Source organism: Pseudonaja textilis, chromosome 18 (assembly GCF_049901715.1).
Source record: "Pseudonaja textilis isolate UNSWEBS1 chromosome 18, rPseTex1.2, whole genome shotgun sequence".
NCBI lineage: Eukaryota > Metazoa > Chordata > Lepidosauria > Squamata > Elapidae > Pseudonaja > Pseudonaja textilis.
The window spans coordinates 882035-901134 of record NC_142007.1 but is presented as its reverse complement, the minus strand read 5'-3'; the positions used below and the strand labels follow the sequence as shown (position 1 = coordinate 901134).

The following is a 19100-nucleotide window of genomic DNA, read 5'->3' as shown; positions in this document are numbered from 1 at the left end:
AGAATGGAATGTAAAATAGAACAGAATGGAATATAGAATTGAATCATGCAATAGAATATAGAATGGAATGTAGAATATAGAATCCAATCGATTTGAATATAGAATAGGAAATAGAATGGAATACAGAATATAAAATAGAATGGAATATAGAATGTACACTGATCGGCATAGGTTAAAATGAAATTTTCATGGCATACAGCTCTCAAAAGGCTTTATATGTAAATTAATAAATGTTATGTGCATAAACTCGCAATCACAAGCATTTTGAGCGTGTATTTATTTGCTTTAGGATATGGCCTATCCTACATGGACTTGCAATATATATTAACATTTAGTCCAGATTTTTTTGCACGTGGTTCACACGTTACTGCCAACCCCAGACGGGTAGCGTGTAGCCCCGCCCACAAGTGGGCGCGGTTTTCCCCTCTGCCGTTAGGACGCATGCGTGGCAAAGGGGCACGCGGCGCCTCCTTCAAAAACCTCGAGGCCGTCCTCCTTCGGCCGCTTCTGCGCATGTCCGCTTCCAACCGCCGGCTTTTTTTTTTATTTTTTATTGTTTTGGCGGGGGCGGGTTCCCCTTCCGCGCAGGCAGAACTGCTCTTCGTTTCGCGCGTTCCGCGGCCGGCCTGTTCTTTTCCTAGAGCGGCCGTGTGCGGGCGGGGAGGGAAGGGCGCTTGCTCGCCGGCGCATGCGCGCGGGGAAGGTGAAAGGTCGGCAGCATGGCGGCGGCCTCTTCAGGCGATGAAGTGCCGGACAATGAGGACTATTATTCGTTGCTGAATGTGCGGCGAGAGGTGAGGTGCTGAGGGGATCCGGCGTCCTCCGGGGGTCCGCTCCGAGGCGATCCGGGACCGGGAGGCGTTAGGGAGAGCACGCTGGAGGCTCGGCCAGTCATTGACGGGACAGAAGCGGGCGGGGATTTCGGTCAAATGTATAATTAATGTGGTATGTGAAGCAGGAGCCTCTCCTTTTGCCCCAGAGCTGAGAAGATCTCGATTTTGGAGTTTTTCCTGCCGAGGAGAGGCCCAAAAGGCACTTTGGCAGGGGTCCTCTAGAGGTCATCTAGTCCACCCCCTTGCCCACACACAATCCTTTACTGTCAGTTTTGCTATGTACGCTCTGGCACGGATTAAAGGTGAAATTCTGATGCCAACTCTTAACAGGATAGATAGGGAAAGATGATAGAGGTGTGTGTGTATATATACGTATGTATACTATGTCATCTATCATCTAGCTATTTCTAACTATCCATCTATCTGTCTATCTGTCTATCTTCATTGTCTCCATACACATACATATGCAAGGTAGTTCTTGACTTATGATCACAATTGAGCCCAACATTGATGTGGCTAAGTGAGACATTCGCAAAGTGAGCATTGCCCCGTTTTACGACTTCTCTTGCCGCAGTGGTTCAGTGAATCACTGCAGTTGTTAACATGGTCATTCCTTGTTGACTTGGCTCGTCAGGCGGTCGCAAAAGAGGATCACGTGATCTTGAGACACAGCAACAAGTCAGTGGCCAAGTGTCTGAATTTTGATCATGTGACCAAGGAGGTGCTGCATTTTTGTCAGTGCCATTGTAAATTTGAACAGTCACTAAATGAACTGCTGTAACTCTGGGACTACCTGTATACCAATGCCCATACAAACACACACATATCCATGTTCTGTATTTGAACATATATACATATACACACATATACATATATGTAGGGTATTCAGCTTTGTTCGGATATTTTCCCACGTCATAGTAGTTGTGCTTTTAAAGTTGTAGCAACGTTTCGGCAGAATCTCATCTGCCATCATCAGGCTTCTGTATTGTATATATATGTATATGTGTATGTATGTATGTATGTATATATATGTACATATACATATATGTATATACACGCACATATTTGCATGCATACACATACACACATACACATATACGATACATATCGATCGATCGATAGATAGATATATAGATATAGATATATAATCTATAATCTATCCGTATATACCCCAGGATGGTACAACTGTCGTAAATGTGAAAAACGGACATAAGTCACTTCTTTCAGTCTTCTTTGAATGGTCACTTCATTGAACGGCCATAACTCGACTACTTCTATTGACTGGACAATGGTTTTATGGATTATGCTGGTTTCCTTTTTACTGACTACCGATCCTCGTTCCCAACCTCTGGATACAGTATCTCCCTTCCGTCTATTTTCAGATTTGAGGATCTTTTTATATCAAAAAACCAACTGCACCACCAGAGGTAGAAAAAATGGTGCTTGTTAGTGTATTCTGCATTACATTTTGGATTAATTAGTTCGGGAGAGCTTTCGTCTGAGCAGATCTACCGCTCGGCTCTTTCCCCCGTTTAAATTGGCCTGAGGGAAAAATAAAATCGGAACGACACTAAACTCTTGTTTTTCTACCATCATTGTTAACATTCTGCCAAAAATGCAGAATAGCTTCCTTTGCAGAGTTAATGGCTAATTGAAAGACACGTGGGCCCTCTATTCAGTTCTTGAAAGTTTTGTGGCTTTTTCGGGGATAAATTCGATAGTGGCAAAAACAAAGGGTTGGTATCAAGTTGCTATTTTTAAAAAAAGGGACAAATTGTAATTCTTTTTAACTCTGTGTTCATATTCTTGCTCTCCTAGCCATCTTTGAACCTGAACTCTTTTGTCTGGAGGGGATTTCCACACTTGTGCAGGCAAACATCCAGTCCTTAATTCACCACCATTCACTTAGGGACAATTCAAAGTTACAGTCATAAAGACATACCAGTTGCTAGAAGGGAGTGAGCTATAGGTATATAACTGGGGAGGTAATCCCCATTTCCTTTTAGCACTGATGCTGTTCCCTAGTTAGGTCATGAAATGTCTGTAAGAAAACATCCAAGCTCTGAGAGCCCAAGGACCTCACAGTCCTCCTCCTTCTCTCCTCCTCTCCTTTTTTTCCTTCTCTTCCCCTCCTCCTCCTCTTCTCCTCCTCTCCTTTTTTCTTTCTCTCTCCATCCTTCTTCTCCCCTTCTCTCCTTTTTTCCTCCTCTCCCCCTCCTCCCCCTCTTCCTCCTCCTCGCCCTCCCTCCTCCTCTTCTTCCTCTCCACAAACCCCACTCCCTTCTAGCACTGATGATGTTTCCTAATAAGGTCATGAAACGTTGCAAGGAAACAACTAATCTCAGAGAGCACTAAGAACTCCATAGTTAATTTTGCCAAATTTTATTTTGACTGTCTTCACACTTATGTGAATTTCTTCCCCTTGGAACCATGCACGATTTCATCTATTACATTTTTTTTTTAAAAAGAACCAAGTAGATTTAAAAAATAGTTGAAGGCTATACTTCATGTCCTTTGTTAAGTTCTCCTTAATAGGTTGTAATATGTAATATGAAAAATGACATATTTTCACAGGCTATGTTTGAAAAGAAGGCGAGAAAACCCTTTAATGGCTAAACAAATAAATAGAGGGGGAAATTCTGTTTATTTCCCACAGGATCAAATCCATCCAGGGCCGCACACAGGCAAACGTTTTGACAAGATGACAGTTCTTTATAGTTATTAATTTTGGGCTGTATCCAGAACAGGAAGACCCCCCCCAGAACTATGTTTATTAAATAGGAAAGATGGCGGGGCTGATTTCCATGATCCGATGATTTGCCAGGAGGGACAAAAAAAAATACGAAGCAGAGGCGAACGGGGCCATGAAACCTGTCAGGGTCCTTTCAAAATATAAGGCTGCTATGACAGACCATTTAATTGAGAAACTTATAAATCAAGATCGAACCAAGGTGGGGGCCTTCCAGGCACATTTAAGCTTTGAATGCTGGCTTCGGGGAAGGCGTCTGGAGTTAATTGCTTCTTGTATTCCCAACCTATTTTTAAAGAAACCAAATCCTGCCAGAATGATTTTATTAAAATTTGCAAACCGATCTCCCCGATTCTGTGTCCTTCCTCCTCCTCCCTCTCTTATCCTGGTTAGTCTGACCAGGAGGATGGAAGAGAGCAGAGTTAAACAGACCAGGATGAGATGAGAATGGGGGTGTGGGGAATCTGGCTCTTGCCAATAGTTCTGTCAATGACAAAAAAAATTGACTTACGATGACAAGTCCTAAATTTCTATTTTGCCATGAGACTGTTGTGAAGCGAATTTCGCCTCATTTTACGATGTGTGGATTTCGGCCTCGATTGCGGCCATAACTCGGGGACTCCCTGTATCAGGATTAGTCTCTCATTACGACTTGAAATGCTGTCAGGATTTCGGGCAGCCGCTGGAGAGGCGTTCTTTGTTCATGCAATATTGAGCCCGGTGACCGTAGCGATTTCCCCCCCGCTGCCCCCGACAGTGATGAAAAGCCCAATTTTGCATTTTATTGAACATGATATTTGCGTGGGGGGAGGGGAATTGAACGGCGCATTTCTATGACTTAATCAATAGCACATGAAGCCATTTATCACCGGTTTGATTAAATAAAAGTCTCGGCCCAGCCAGAATTTCTACTCCTTCCTTATCGGCGTTCATTCTCCTAAATTATTAGAGAGGCCGCGAGACGCGTTTTCAAAACCTGGCAGGTTTTGTCCAATTTGCATGTAGATGAACTGAGAATTTTTTTAAAAAAACAACAACAGAACAAATAATAATAATAATAATCTCAGTTTCAGGAATGGCTCCAGTCCCGCTATGGATATTGAAAACGGTCTTGTGGTTGTTTTCTGCTGACTTTAAGAACAGAACCTGGGCTCTTCGACTTGTGAAGGCCAGGAGATGATTCCAAGATCAATCCATTAAGGTTAGAGCTGGAAGGGACCCTTGGGGTCTTCTAGTCCAGCCCCCAAACAGGAGATTAGACCATGTCAGTCGATCAAATCAATTAGAATAGGGCTGGAAGTGACCATTTCAATCAATCGATCAATGATAATCAATCGATAGAGCTAGAAGAGACCCTGAAGGTCTTCTAGTCCAACCCCCTGCTCAGGCAGGAAACCCTATACCAATCTCTTCTTAAAAACTTCCAGTGTTGGAGCATTCATAACTTCTGGTGGCAAGTCGTTCCACTGTTTAAAATTGCTCCAGGAAGCTAGACACATTTTTTTCTACCGCTTAAATAAAGCCTTCAGTTGCATAAACCTCAGGGATATTCCTGGATTTGCATGGTGGTTTAATGATAGCTTCCCTAATACAGGAAGGGCTTGACTTACAACCATTTGTTTTAGCGACCGTTTCAAGTTCAGAAGCGGACTTCTGATCGTTTTTCACACTTACGACCGCTGCCGTGGTCAAAAATTCAGACGCTTGCCAACCGACTCGAATTTACGATGGTCGCAACGTCCCAGGGTTACATGATCCGCCCTTGCGACCTCCTGACCAGCAAAGCTTGGCTTCCCTTATCCAGCAGATTTGGGAACTCAGTAGCCTTGATTGCTGGTTTAATTGCACATTTCTGGTCTTTTTATTTCCTCCCGCACCGCAGGCCTCTCAAGAGGAGTTGAAAGCCGCCTACCGCCGGCTGTGCATGTTGTACCATCCCGACAAGCACAGAGACCCCGAACTCAAGAGGCAGGCTGAACAGCTCTTCAACCTCCTGCATCAGGCTTACGAAGGTCAGAGGCGGAGGGCGGGGGTCTCCCTTCCGGGAAACTGGGATTCTGTTTCTGAGCCGGGGAGTCTTTCTGGCAGGCGTTTCGTGACCCAACTTGGGAACGGCATCCGTGCGGCCTGTCGCCGACGGGGTGTGTGTTGTGTAGAGCCATCGATGATGTTCCTTAGTTGGGCCATGAAACCAGTGTAGGACAACCACTCCGGGAGCACCAAGGACTCCACAATCCCCCTCCTCCTCCTTTTCCCCTCTTCAAATCCCCCATCTTTTCCTGCACTGATGATGTTGCCTAGTTTGGTAATGAAATGTCTGCCAAACAAGCCAACCAAGCACAGAGAGCTCCAGAAACCCTAGAAGTTCTCCTCTTTCTCCTCCTCCTCGTTTTCCTCCCCCTCTTCTTCTCCTTCCCTCCTCCTCCTTTTCCCTTCTTGAAACCCCCAAACTTTCTAGCACTGATGTTGTTACCCAGTTTGGCAATGAAACGTCTGTCAAAAAACCCTACCAGCGCAGAAACCACCAAGGACCCCACAGGTCGTCGTCCCTCCCCCCCCCCTCCTCCTCCTCCTCTTCCTCTTCCTCCCTGCAAATCCATCCCCCTTTTAGCACTGATCATGTTACCTAGTTGGGTCATGAAACATCTACCGAAAACAACCAACTTCAGACACTGTGAAGACTTAGAGTCCTGCTCCTCCTCCTCTTCTCCTTGTTCTCCTTCTCCTTCTCCTTCTTCTTCTTCCTCCTCCTTCTCCTTCTCCTTCTCCTTCTCCTTCTCCTTCTTCTTCTTCCTCCTCCTCCTCCCTGCCCTTCCCTCCCTTCGAAAGCCAGCCCTTCTTACATTACGCTTCTCTGGGATGCTGGGCCTGCTGAAGACCCCGTTGCCCTCTTCGTGATGGCCCCACCCCCTTCGTGGCTGCCCACGTGAGCCCCTCTCCCGTGTGGTCGTGCGTGTGTGTTTCCCGTAAGCGCTTAACACAACCGCACTCCTGGCCTGCCCATCGGCAGACGGCGGGCCTTCTCCGCCTAAAGAGGCTTCGCCACGGAGCTCTTTCCCAGTCACTTTAATGCGTCTGCTCTTTCCGTCGGGCAGAGGCGGGGCGGGGATTGGGGGGAGGTCTCCAAGGTCACCCAGGCTGAGAAACCAGGCGAAGGGCTCGCTTCTTTTATTTCCCCTCCTCCCTCCACTCCCGATTCCCAGCGGCCTCTTTCCTCCCCTCCGCAAAAAGAAAGAAAGAAAAGAAAAGGTTTTGCCAATCTTCTATAAAAGCTTTTAAGCGTTTTTAGAGGGAAGCTGGCCAAAAGGACAAGAGGAGAGGGGATTTAACAGCGCGTGCAAAATAATAATAATAATAATAATGGATCCACACCGTGTGCGATAATGTGAGACGGCCAGGTTTTATTTTTATTTTATTTTGGGGTGGGGGGGGTAAGGGGGGTAGTTGTGCAAAAGCCATTTCCGGTCAAGTTTTCCATGAAAAGCTGGCGCTTCGGCTGGCCTTCCCTGATCCCGGTTTGGTTGAATGAATCTTGGGCCGCCTCTGAATTATTGATCGCTTGCGGCAATTTTTGGAGATCCGAAAGGGCCGAGCAGGAGATGGAAGGAGAAGCGACCGAAGCTGAAGTAAATGAGCCGCTGGATGGATTTGGCTTTTCCTTTTCCTTTTCCCAGCGAAACTGCAAGGCTGGCAGTTTTGGCGCCGTCTGTAGCTTGGGTCCGGAGAGAAATAGTAAATAAATGATTTCTTATTAAATCCCAGAGATTAGCTGGAGAAATTTTGGCTCTGGGGTTTTTGGAAGGCTCAGCATTTCTGGCCTCCGATTAACTCTCGACGTGAGAGGAATGATAGACCGCAGGCTCTCCCTCAACCTTGGCTGGTTTAAGATGGGTGGACTTCAACTCCCAGAATTCTCCAGGCATCCCCTTCCTTCCTTCCTTCCTTCCTTCCTTCCTTCCTTCCTTCCTTCCTTCCTTCCTTCCTTCCTTCCTTCCATTTCCTCCCTCCCTATTACTATTTCCTTATTTCCTTCCTTCCTTCCTTCCTTCCTTCCTTCCTTCCTTCCTTCTTCCATCTTCCTCCCTATTACTATTTCATCTTCCATCTTCCTCCCTATTACTATTTCCTTCTTTCTTTTTCTTTCTTTCTTTCCTTCCTTCCTTCCTTCCTTCCTTCCTTCCTTCCTTCCTTCCTTCCTTCCTTCCTTCCCTCCTTCCATCTTCCTCCCTCCCTATTATTATTTCCTTATTTCCTTCCTTCCTTCCTTCCTTCCTTCTTCCATCTTCCTGCCTCCCTTCCTATTCTTTCTTTTTTTCTTTTTCCTTCCTCCTTCCTTCCTTCCTTCCCTCCCTCTTCTTTTTCCTTCCTCCTTTCCTCCCCTCCCTCCCTCCCTCCCTTCTTCCCAGCGTGTATCCCCATTGTGGCCTGCTTACTCTCTTATAAACCCTCCCTCTGCGTTCTCTCCGCTCTGGGGAAGGGAGTGGGGGAGGAAACGAACAAGCATGGCTGGCTGAGGAATTCCGAGAGGCAAAGCCCGCTCATCTTCAAGGTTGCCAAGGTTGACAAACAACAATTTACAACATCCTTAACTAGAATTTTGAGCAAGATTTTAAGGAGCTGGAAAGGAGTCCTGTTCCTGCCTCTAAAACCTTCCGGTCTTCCCCAGTGCCTCAGTTCGAAACCCAGTTTTTGGAAAGGTGCTGAGGTTTGGGGCTAGACAGAATGTATTTATTTTTTAAAGGCTTAAAAATACCTCTCTAGAGATCGACAGTCATTTCACTGTGTGTGAATGGGGTGGCCTGCTTTTTTGTGTGTGGGTTGGGGTTTTGTTTTTTGGTCTTCTAAAAATAATCGTGAAAAAGCTCTGGAAATGTGTTTGCATGGATTGGGTGCAGAGGTTTGGCTGTGAACTCAGCCTCCAAAGTGGCAGCTTCGTATAATACCATCTCGATTTTCATTTCCAGTGCTCAGTGACCCTCAGACCCGAGCCATCTATGACATTTATGGAAAGCGAGGCCTTGAGATGGAAGGATGGGAGGTAAGAAGGAGAGAGAGAGAGCTGCTGTCCACTATATATAGATATATAGATATATATATAAAACAATAAAATAGAAGCAAGTAGAGGAATGGAATGGAATAGAATAATAGAGAGTAGAATAAAGAGTAGAGTAGAATAGAATAATAGAGAATAGAATAGAATAATATAGAGCAGAATATAGAAGAGAAGAGAATATAGAACAGAATTGAATAGAATACAGAATAGAATAGAATAGAATAGAATAGAATAGAATAGAATAGAATAGAGAAATAGAAATAGAACAGAATAATATAGAGTAGAATAGAGAAGAGAAGAGAATCAAATAAAAGAGAATATAGAAGAGAATATGGAATGGAATAGAATAGGAATAGAATAGAACAGAATAGAATAGAGAAGAGGAAGAGTAGAATATAGAACAGATGAATAGAGAAGGGAATATAGAATAGAATAGAATCTAGAATACAATACAATAGAACTTTATTGTCACTTCAAATGGACACTAATAGGCATACATTAAAATGAAATTTCGTTGCATGCGGCTCTCAAAGGGCCTCCCCCTCCCATATACACACCAACATGACAAAATAAATAAATATACAAATACCAAATGATGCACATAACCCCCTATATATCCATATGAGAAACGACGCAGTCCAGATCGGCTGCCCAGAGCTGGTAGCTGGGGAGAAAAGACAGCTAAGAAGGGGGATTTAAGGCGGGGTCATTTTTCTTCGACCCCCCAGCTTTATTTTTCTTTCCCCCCCCCCCCGGCGAAATAAGTCTGACCTCCCTCTGCTCAGCTGCAGAACCAATCTCCCTAGCCCCCTGACCCGTCCATTTCCCTAAGAAAAGCATCCTCCAATGAGCTCACCTCGGGCCAGATGTTTTTAACCTCGGGGTCAGTCCCGGCAGATGTGGCCAGACTCTCTAAGTGGGCTTTTTCTTCGCAGATGCCTTTTTTTCTTTTTTAATTTGTCCTTTCCTTTCCATCTGGCCCCAAAAGAGACCCGGAGATAAAAAATCGTTGGCTATAAATTCTTTCATCCTGGCTATTCGCCGTCCGTTTCACCTTTCTTGGCCCTGCGGATAATTTAATCCCCTGGGTTTTTCAGGCCGGGGGTTTGAAGAGGTTGAGCTCAGGGGGGTGTGAGTGGGTCGGATTTCTTCCCCATAATCCCTGCTGAAGGACGCTCTCTCCTCGGTAAGCTAGAAACTTCCCTTGATTTGGAGAAATAATGTAAGTCCTTGACTTACGGCCACAATCAAGCCCAACGGAGCCGCTTCTAAACGAGACGGTTTTTAAAAGTGGCTTTTTTTACGCCCTTTCTTGCCACCGTCATTAAGCGAATCTGGTTAAGTTAGTTTGGGAAGCCAATCGGGTTTCCCCAGTGACTTGTCAGACGGTCGCAAAAGGGGATCCCTGGGACACTGCAACCGTCATAAATACGAGTCAGTGCCCCAAACTCCAAATTTTGATCACGTAACTGCGGGGATGTTGCGGCGGTCATAGGTGTGAAAAATGGCCCCAAGTCACTTTTTTTCAGTGCCGTTCTAACTTCAAACGGTCACTAAATGAACTGTTGTAAGTCTATAACAGTTGGAGGGGACCTTAGAGGTCTTCTAGTCCAACCCCTGGTCCAGCAGGAGACTGGACAAGTATCTCTGCAGCCAGTTTGAAGAGCAGGAGGGAGGGAAATGCAGGTCAGAAGGTCTTCTGAATGGTTGACTTTCCATTTTGCCTGCGTTTGTTAACCGGTGACCCCTTAAAAATGAATTTCTGTCCCAAGTATTATTGAATAGATGAGTGATGATGAAATCAATGTTACAAAGTAGGCTAAGTCAGAATGAGGATTTGCTCATAAAATGATGAAATGCAAGTAACAGTCTAATAAATAATAATAATACTAGAAATATATATAATTTATACATAATATGAGGATTAACATGTAATTAGAAGGGAATAAGTGTAGAGATTGCACACAAGAGACTGGTACCAACTGACACACTGTATATAACTGAAAAATGGTTTTATGGGGGTTTTTTTTGTGTGTTTTGTGTATGTCTGTTTAAAAATAAAAAACTTATGGGAAAAAAACGAATTTCTGTCCCGTTTAGGTGGTCGAAAGGAGGAGGACCCCGGCCGAAATCCGGGAGGAATTTGAACAATTGCAGCGCGAGAGGGAGGAGAGGCGGCTTCAGCAGCGGACGAACCCCAAAGTAAGACTCTGGGATTGTCAAAATCACGTTGTGTTTGTCCTCCTGTTTGTAAATGTATTTATTTCAGAATCAGGAAGAAATCATATTTGTCCTCCTGTTTGTAAATAGACTTATTTCCTAGAAGGTGAGTTTAAATCTCCCCCAAGCAGTGAATGAAACCCCGCGAGGATGATAAAACGAGCAACTTCCATCCAGCTAGTCCTCAGCTTACGACTGCAATCCGGGACTGACATGATCAGTCGCTAAGTGATGCCATCATTAAACGAGTCATTAGGGTGGGATTTGTAGGAGGTAGCCAGTCTGTTAACTCCTTCCTCCGTTGGGCTCGCTTGTGGGTTGGAAGTCGAGGACTGCCTGCAATTCCAGACGCGAAGGCTCTCACCGTCCGTTAACCCCAAGGATCTGTCCCAATTCCGCAGGGCACGATTAGCGTCGGAGTGGACGCGACCGACCTGTTCGACCGCTATGATGAGGAGTTTGAAGACGTGTCGGCCAGCCCTTTCCCCCACATCGAAATCAACCGGATGCACATATCACAGTCCATCGAGGTAAGAGGCCTCTGTGTGTGTGTGGCCGTTTGCGGTAGTTTCCCCCATTCTGTCCCCCAGAGGGTGCCTGGCGCTTTCAAAGAACTTCATTGGCTCATCTCTAACTTGGCTCACTGTCTCGATCCGTTCGTTCTTGCACAGGCCCCGCTCACGACCACGGACACCGCCATCCTCTCGGGAAACCTCTCGACGCAGAACGGCAATGGCGGCGGCTCGGTCAGCCTGGGACTCCGGCGGGTGACCTCCGCCAAAGGATGGGGAGAGGTAAACTGGGAAGGCGGGGGGGCAGGTTTTGAGTCTGATTTGCTTTGCGTCGAAGGGGGAGGAAATTGGGTTGGACTCGGGGGGTCCTTGGTGCTCTCTGGGCTTGGGGGTTTTCTTGCAGACGTCTCATGACCCAGCTAGGTAACACCTTCAATGTTAGAAGGGTAAGTGGTTTGCAGAGAGAAGGAGGAAGAGGAGGGGAAGAGGGGAGAAGGAGAAAGAGTGAAGGGGAGGAAAAGGAGAATAAAATAGAATATAGGAAATTAGAATAGAATAGAATAAGGAATAGAATATAGACTAGAAAATAGGAATAGAATAGATAGAAGAAAATAGAATTGAATAGAATATAGAATAAAATAGAATATAGAATAGAATATAGAATAGAATATAGGAATAAAGTAGAATATAGCATTGAATAGAATATAGGAATAAAATAGAATATAGAATAGAATAGAATAGAATAGAATATAGAATACAGGACAGAAACAGCCATAAGACGAGGACTGCCGGCAATTCCTCTTTCTTCTCTTCCGTTTCCCCAGCTAGAATTCGGAGCCGGAGACCTGCAGGGCCCAGTCTTTGGCCTGAAGATGTTTCGCAATCTCACGCAGCGATGGTAAGATGGTTCTTGCGAAGGGACCCCCCCACAAAGGGACCCCCACAAAGGGACCCCCAGGGAAGGTTGCGGCGCGACCCTTCCATCCCTTCTTGCGACGGGGAGCGGGGAAACCAGCTTCGCTTCCACAGCCATGGCGGCTAACTGACCTGCGGCGACTTTTGCTTCAAACCCCGGGGCAAGGAAGGCCCGTCAAGTGGGGCAGAACTCACTTAACGACTTAGCCAGAGAAATGTTGGGGGCTCCACTTGTCGTCGTCAGTCGAGGACGTTTTTAGGGCCTCCTTTCTCACTCCTGCTCCGTTTCTTTCCGTCTTGGCACCCTGGTCAGCTTCGTCACCACGAACTGCGCCCTCCAGTTCTCCTCGCGTGGCATCCGTCCCGGCCTTACGACGGTCCTGGCCCGGAATCTGGACAAGAACACCATGGGCTACCTGCAGTGGCGCTGGGGCATCCAGTCCGCCATGAACACCAGCCTCGTCCGGGACACCAAAACCAGCCACTTCACCATGGCCTTCCAGGTGGGAGGATTCCCTCTTCGGTGACTTTGGGCCTTGACTTCCAACGTTCGCCGTGTTTAATTTGATTTAATTTATGTCTTTGCAATCTTGGCAGCTGGGTATCCCCCACTCCTTCGTCATGGTCAGCTACCAGCACAAGTTTCAGGATGAAGATCAGACACGGGTCAAAGGATCCCTGAAGTATGTCGGAACCGGCGGCCGGGTGCTGAATGAGACCTAGAGAGAGTGCGGTGTGAAATTGGGAGCAGAGGTCTCCAAACTTGGCAACGTTAAGACTTGTGCGCTTGCACACAACTCACAGAAGTCTCCAGCCAGCATAGTTTGGGGACCCCTGGTCCAAAGGGTGGTGTGGTGGTGGTCCAGAGGGTGGAGCTCTCGCCTCACCACCAGGAGGCTGTGAGTTCGACCCTCGGGAGAGGCAGATATTTCTCGCTCTGGGCGCAGTGGGAATATATCTGCTGGGAAAAAAAACTCCGCTCTGGCAACAGGGAAGGCATCCGGCCAGTAAACACTCTACTCCATTCATTTGCTCAGACTCCACCCCACAAGGGATTATGGTTAAATGATGATGATGATTAGACCATTATTTGTCCAGAATTATAGAGTGGCTTCCACTTGAGCAACGGGGGTGGACTAGAAGACCTCTGAGGTCCCTTCTAGTCCTACGACTTCGTGATTCTGAAATAGATAGGATACATGACAGAGAGACAAGAGGGGTAGACAGAGGATGCATGGATGTAACAGCTTCCCTTCAGAAGCTGTGAGTGCTCCATCCCTGAAGGCTTTTAAGAACAGAGTGGACCTGTCTGACATGGTCTTGGGTTGGACTAGAAGACCTCCAGGGGCCCTTCCTAACGCCGCTTTTCTGGCTTCCTTGACGGCATCTGGGTTTTGTTTTTTGTCCCTTCCAGAGCTGGCTTTTTTGGCACCGTCGTGGAGTACGGAGCGGAGCGGAAGATCTCCAAGCACAGCGTCCTGGGGGCCACAGTCAGCGTCGGTGTACCCCAAGGGGTCTCGCTGAAGATCAAGTAAGTCAGCCGCCCACCGGATCTTCGGGCGCTGGATTCCTGCCCGTTCTGGCCAGGACCAGCAGGACGGAGGGCAGGGGGCCTTGCCCGTGTGCGAATGCCGAGACGGTCGGCCTCGATGGGCATCTCCGGAGCCTGAAGCCTCTTTGCACCCCCTTGGCTCTGACCGACCATGCCCAGTTGGCGCATCGGGGCAGGGGTGGGGCGGCATGTCAGAAGGAGGAATTCATTCAGGGGCCCCCGGATGCCAGGGGGCAAATCCCCAAGGGGAAATTACCGTTGCAGGGTGCAGAAAAAGCTCAGTTTGGACACTACCTGTCCAAAAATAAAAATAAATAAATATACAGCAACCAAAGCAATGATCATTTGTAGATACCAATATATTTTTCCCTCCTCCTCCTCCTCCTCCTCCTCCTCCTCCTTTCTCCTGCCTTCTAGGCTGAACAGAGCCAGCCAGACGTATTTCTTTCCCATCCACTTGACCGACCAACTCCTGCCCAGCGCCGTGTTCTATGCCACGGCTGGCCCGCTGGTCTTGTACTTCGCCATGGACCGGCTGATCATCCAACCCTACCTGCGGGCACAGAAGGAGAAGTGAGTGGCCCAGGGCTGTGGGAAGGGGGGTCTCTGGCCCAGCTAGGGTGGAAGCTGACCGCCAGAGCTGAGGGCCCGGTGGGCGTTTGTAGCTGGACAGGCTAGGAGTGGCTCGGAGGGAGAGAGAGGTGAGAGAGAGATGATGATTGATAGATAGATAGATAGATAGATAGATAGATAGATAGATAGATAGATAGATAGATAGATAGATGATAGATAAGATGATAGATAGATGATAAATAGCTTATAAGATAGATAGATAGATAGATAGATAGATAGATAGATAGATAGATAGATAGATAGATAGATAGATAGATAGATAGATGATAGATTAGATAGATAGATAGATAGATAGATAGATAGATAGATAGATAGATAGATAGATAGATAGATAGATAGATAGATAGATGGATAGATGATAGATAGATGATAGATAGATAGATAGAAGATAGATAAGCTAGATAGATAGATAAGCTAGATGATAGATAGAAGAGAGAGAGAAATAGGACAGACAGATGAATAGATAGTGATAGATAGATGGATGGAGAGAGAGATACTGGTAGGTAGGTATGTAGGTAAGATGGATGGATGGAGAGATACAGAGAGAGAGAGAGAGAGAGAGGGAGACACGCATTGCCAGGGGTCCCCGTGTCCTGCAGCCTTCCCCTCCAGGGTCTTGGCAGGGAGGGAGGAGCCCATCTGGACCCCACGTCATCCCCCCTTTCTCTGGCGTTAGGGACTTGGAGAAGCAGCGAGAGAGCTGCGCCAGCGACACCTTCCAGAAGAAGCAGGAAGCGGAAGCTGCCGTAAGTGCCCCGCCTTCCTTTGAATTCCACCCAGGAATATTCGCCGCCCTGTTTCTCGACCTGGGTGACTTTTTTAAGGCCTGGCTGGCTGGGGGATTCTGGGAGTTGAAGTCCACAGTGAGAAACGCTGATTTCCAGGAAGGTACCTTAAGTTTTCCTGAGTCGCGGAAGCACGCCCGGCTTTCTCTATCAGGCTCCCGGAGGCCCTCGGCAGCCTGCCAGGCCAACAAGCCACAAACCGGGCGCCCGATCCTGGCTTGATGATAACAACATCCCCATCCGAAGCCTGAAATCCGTCCCCTTGTGGCGGAGCCACTCCCAAGATTTGCCAGCTTAATCCCGCCTCTTCCTCTGCTGCTACGCAGGTGCGGTTGATGCAAGAGTCCGTGCGGAGAATCATTGAGGCCGAAGAAGCCAGAATGGGTGCGTGAAGCTGGTTTGTCTCTTTTGCCCTTCCTTCCTCCTCCCCGCTTGTCAAATGATGAGGGGCAGGTTTCCCTCTTTTCTTTGAGTGGGGGGGGGGTGTTTCCTTGCTTTGGGGAGGCTGGGGGGACAAGGGGGGCTTGTTTAGACCGCTGGATTAAAACTCCACCCCCACCTGACACCCCCCCCCCCGTGGCCTTCTCATTCCTCCAAAGGTCTGATTATCGTCAACGCCTGGTACGGGAAGTTTGTCAACGACCAGAGCAGGCGGGACGAGAAAGCCAAGGTCATCGACGTGACGGTGCCTTTACAGTGCCTGGTCAAGGATTCGAAACTCATCCTCACCGAAGCTTCCAAGGTAAGGATGGCGCCAGGAGGGAGTGAAGGAGGCAGACGGGTGCTCCTGGCTCTCTTCGTCTCGGGATTCAAAGAGGATTACGGGGGCTGGAGGCTAAAACCTCTCAAGAACAGCGGCAGGAACTGGGTTTTGTCGAGTTTGATGAAAAGGAGGACCGGGGGAGACAGGATGGCAGCCTTCCAGTATCTCAGGGGCTGCCCCAGAGAAGGGGGGAGTCAAGCTATTCTCCAAATCACCCTGATGATAAAACAAGAAGCAACGGATGGAGAGAAGGAGAGAAACAACCTCGAACCAAGGAGAGACTTCCTGACAATTGAAACAATCCATCAGTGGAGCAACTGGCCTCCAGAGGTCGTCGATGCTGGAAGGTTTTAAGAAGAGGTTGGATAACCCTTTGTCTGAAGTGCTGTAGGGTTTCCTGCCTAGGCAGGGGGCTCAGCTAGAAGACCTCCAAGGTTCCTCCCAGCTCTGTTATTCCTGTTCTGTTCTGGGTTGCCGCTCTGCACGAGCTCAGGAGCTCTGTTCTCCTGTTCCAAGAACCCCGGTTTTTACTCCCCGCAGGCTGGCCTACCCGGGTTCTACGACCCGTGCGTTGGCGAAGACAAGAACTTGAAAGTGCTCTACCAGTTCCGCGGCGTTCTGCACCAAGTGATGTCGGCGGACAACGAGGCCCTTCGGATACCAAAGCAGTGTGAGTCCAAGAAATCCTTTAAATTAGTTGGAAGGTTGGCTCAGCCTTCCGTCCTCCCTTCCGAGGTCAGTAAACCGAGGACCCAGATTGTTGGGGGCTCTGTAAACCGCTTTGAGTGGGCTGTAAGGCACTGTGAAGCGGTGTGTAAGTGCTCTTGCTATTCAACCCTTCTCCTTTCAAATAATATTTTCTTCCAAAACCACATTAACTGGGCTCATAAAATTGCTAGCCCAACTTAAATTCAACTAGCCTTTTCTCATTTATAAATTTATTTATAGGCCACCAACCTCACTCTGCAAAGAGACTCTTTTATCTACCATCAAATTTTTCCCATAGCCCAATTTTGATCGCTCGATCTTGCATTGTTTGGCTTTTCCTGAAGTTTCCTTAAGTTGCATCCCTGGTCAGAGGTGATTTCTGCAAACCCCATCAGCATACGAATGTAAAAGCTATGTAAAAGGTTTTTGTCCTTTTCCATAGGACATTGCCTTCTCTTTTGAGACTTAATTCTCTGGTATTTGTTACGCAGGGCTGCTGATTCTATTAAGGCCTCTCTTTTTTTGAGATCTCAGCGGAGTTTTTAGGAGCAAACGACAGCCCAAACTAATAATGGTTCCCCCTATTTTTATTATTATGGAATTTATCTGCTATCCATCCGGTGTCAAACGACCCTGGATGGCTTTACAACGTAAAAGTATTTAAGAAAAACACATTAAAACCCAGTCAGTTATCCCTTCTTTGTGGTTAGTGGTTGTGTTCAGATTCAGTCTTCGATTTAAGCACACTGGAAGGGTGAAACCGAGATCCGAGCAGGGGGTCGGAGTTCATGACCGTTTTATTTCTCAAATGTGATCAAATCAATTCTCAAATCAAACTTTATTAAGAAAATGTGCATCTGGCAGGCAAACTCATGGTGACTCAGAGTGACTTTTACAAAGCCAAAAGCTAGTTTGGCCTAAGCGCTTAAGCCACAAGCTACAAAGCAGGAGGTCTTGAGTTCTAGTCCCGCCTTGGGCATGACAGCTGTCTGGGAGCCACCAGGAGAAGCCTCCTTAAGAGAGGAGGCCTCCCTATTTGGGTGGGTGTCGTTTTTCTCCTTTTGGGGGGAGGGACGAGGCCCAGTGAGACAGAAGGAGGTCGATCAAGCGCCCCCCGTGTGCTCCTTCTCCCCATAACTCCCCAGCCTATTTTAATTTCTCTCTTATTTTTCTCCTCTTTTCCCGGCTTCCTCCGCCAACAGCCCACCGGATCGATATGGACAGCTAATGCGGCCGCAGTGGCTTTCGCACCCGTGTCCCTGGGATGGAGGAGGAGCCACAGCCCGCTTATTTTACAGGTGCCCAGGGTGCTTCCTCCTCTTCCTCCTCCATCACCCAGGCACGCTGTGGGGCAGGAGGATCCACGATCAACATCCCCCCAGCCCCCTTGCCAAAGAGGCAAGGTCAGTTTTAAACACTCAATCATCCCAACACTTCCGGCACCCTTTGACCTCTGTATCTTTCGGACTCTTCGCCATCTCCAGCGTGTGAACCTCGGCCGATCTTGTTTCTTCTTCTAACCAAGCTGTGTTTTAAAAAAAAAAACCGTGAAAAAGAAGACGGGGGGGGTGGGGAAGAAACGAAGAGACGGGCGGTGCGACCCACGGCCTGCGTTGCCGACCCGACGGGATTCCTGCTTAAGCCTCCTTTCTCGATCCAACCGGGATCTTCTTGGGGGGGGGGGAGCCGAAAGAAGCTCGCTCCGCCCTCCAGATCAGCCACACACACACACCCTGGCAAGAACCAGGCTACTTAAGACTCCCAACCGCTCGATCCCCGCGTAGGGCCTGGCTGGAACCCCGAGGACAATAAAAACCAGGCGCAAGACCCCTTCTGTGGCGGATGGGCTCAAGTTTCTGAATCGCAGGCCCTTCCCCTTCCGAAAAGCCACCCCGGATGCTCCCGACGCCGGAAAAAATCCATTTGTCCTCGACGCCACGAAAGCCGCGTGGTCAGCTCTGAAACAAGGTATTTCTCCCCGGATTTTAAGCACCTGCCCAGGAAAAAAAAAAAAAAAGGCGGTGTGTGTGTGTGTGTTTTGGTTCACACGCACTTCCCACAAGCCGTCCTTTTTTTTTCCTTGCGCTGCTCATTTTGCCAACTTCCAGGGTTTGGGATAATCCTCCTCACCCTAGCGGCCCCCGTTTGGTGCTGGTTAATCCACCCGCTGCTGTTTTAAGGCCATTCACCCCCAGATCTTTGCAACAGGTTGAGATCCAGCCGCCCCCCCCCCGCCCCCCCTGGGTCTTTGGTGACAAGCAGCCTGTGTTCTAACCCTCCTCTTCCTCCCCCCCGTCAATGAGCTAAGGGGGGGTGTGTGGAAGGGAAGGTTGCCTCTTTCCCTGTAACATCCAAGGACAATAAAAAAAAAACAACC

At 47.8% G+C, this 19100-nt stretch overlaps 1 protein-coding gene across 1 annotated transcript; it reads left to right on the top strand.

Moving 5' to 3' along the window:
* The first annotated feature begins 424 nt into the window (after nt 1-424).
* On the top strand, nt 425-19100 carry DNAJC11 (DnaJ heat shock protein family (Hsp40) member C11). Its single transcript, XM_026720865.2, has 16 exons — nt 425-794; nt 5465-5594; nt 8547-8620; nt 10736-10837; nt 11257-11385; nt 11527-11649; nt 12192-12265; nt 12596-12785; nt 12880-12965; nt 13697-13813; nt 14252-14407; nt 15144-15213; nt 15579-15636; nt 15852-15994; nt 16556-16685; nt 17926-19100. The coding sequence occupies exons 1-16, from the start codon at nt 720-722 to the stop codon at nt 17949-17951; spliced, it is 1683 nt and encodes a 560-aa protein (XP_026576650.2). The 5' UTR covers nt 425-719; the 3' UTR covers nt 17952-19100.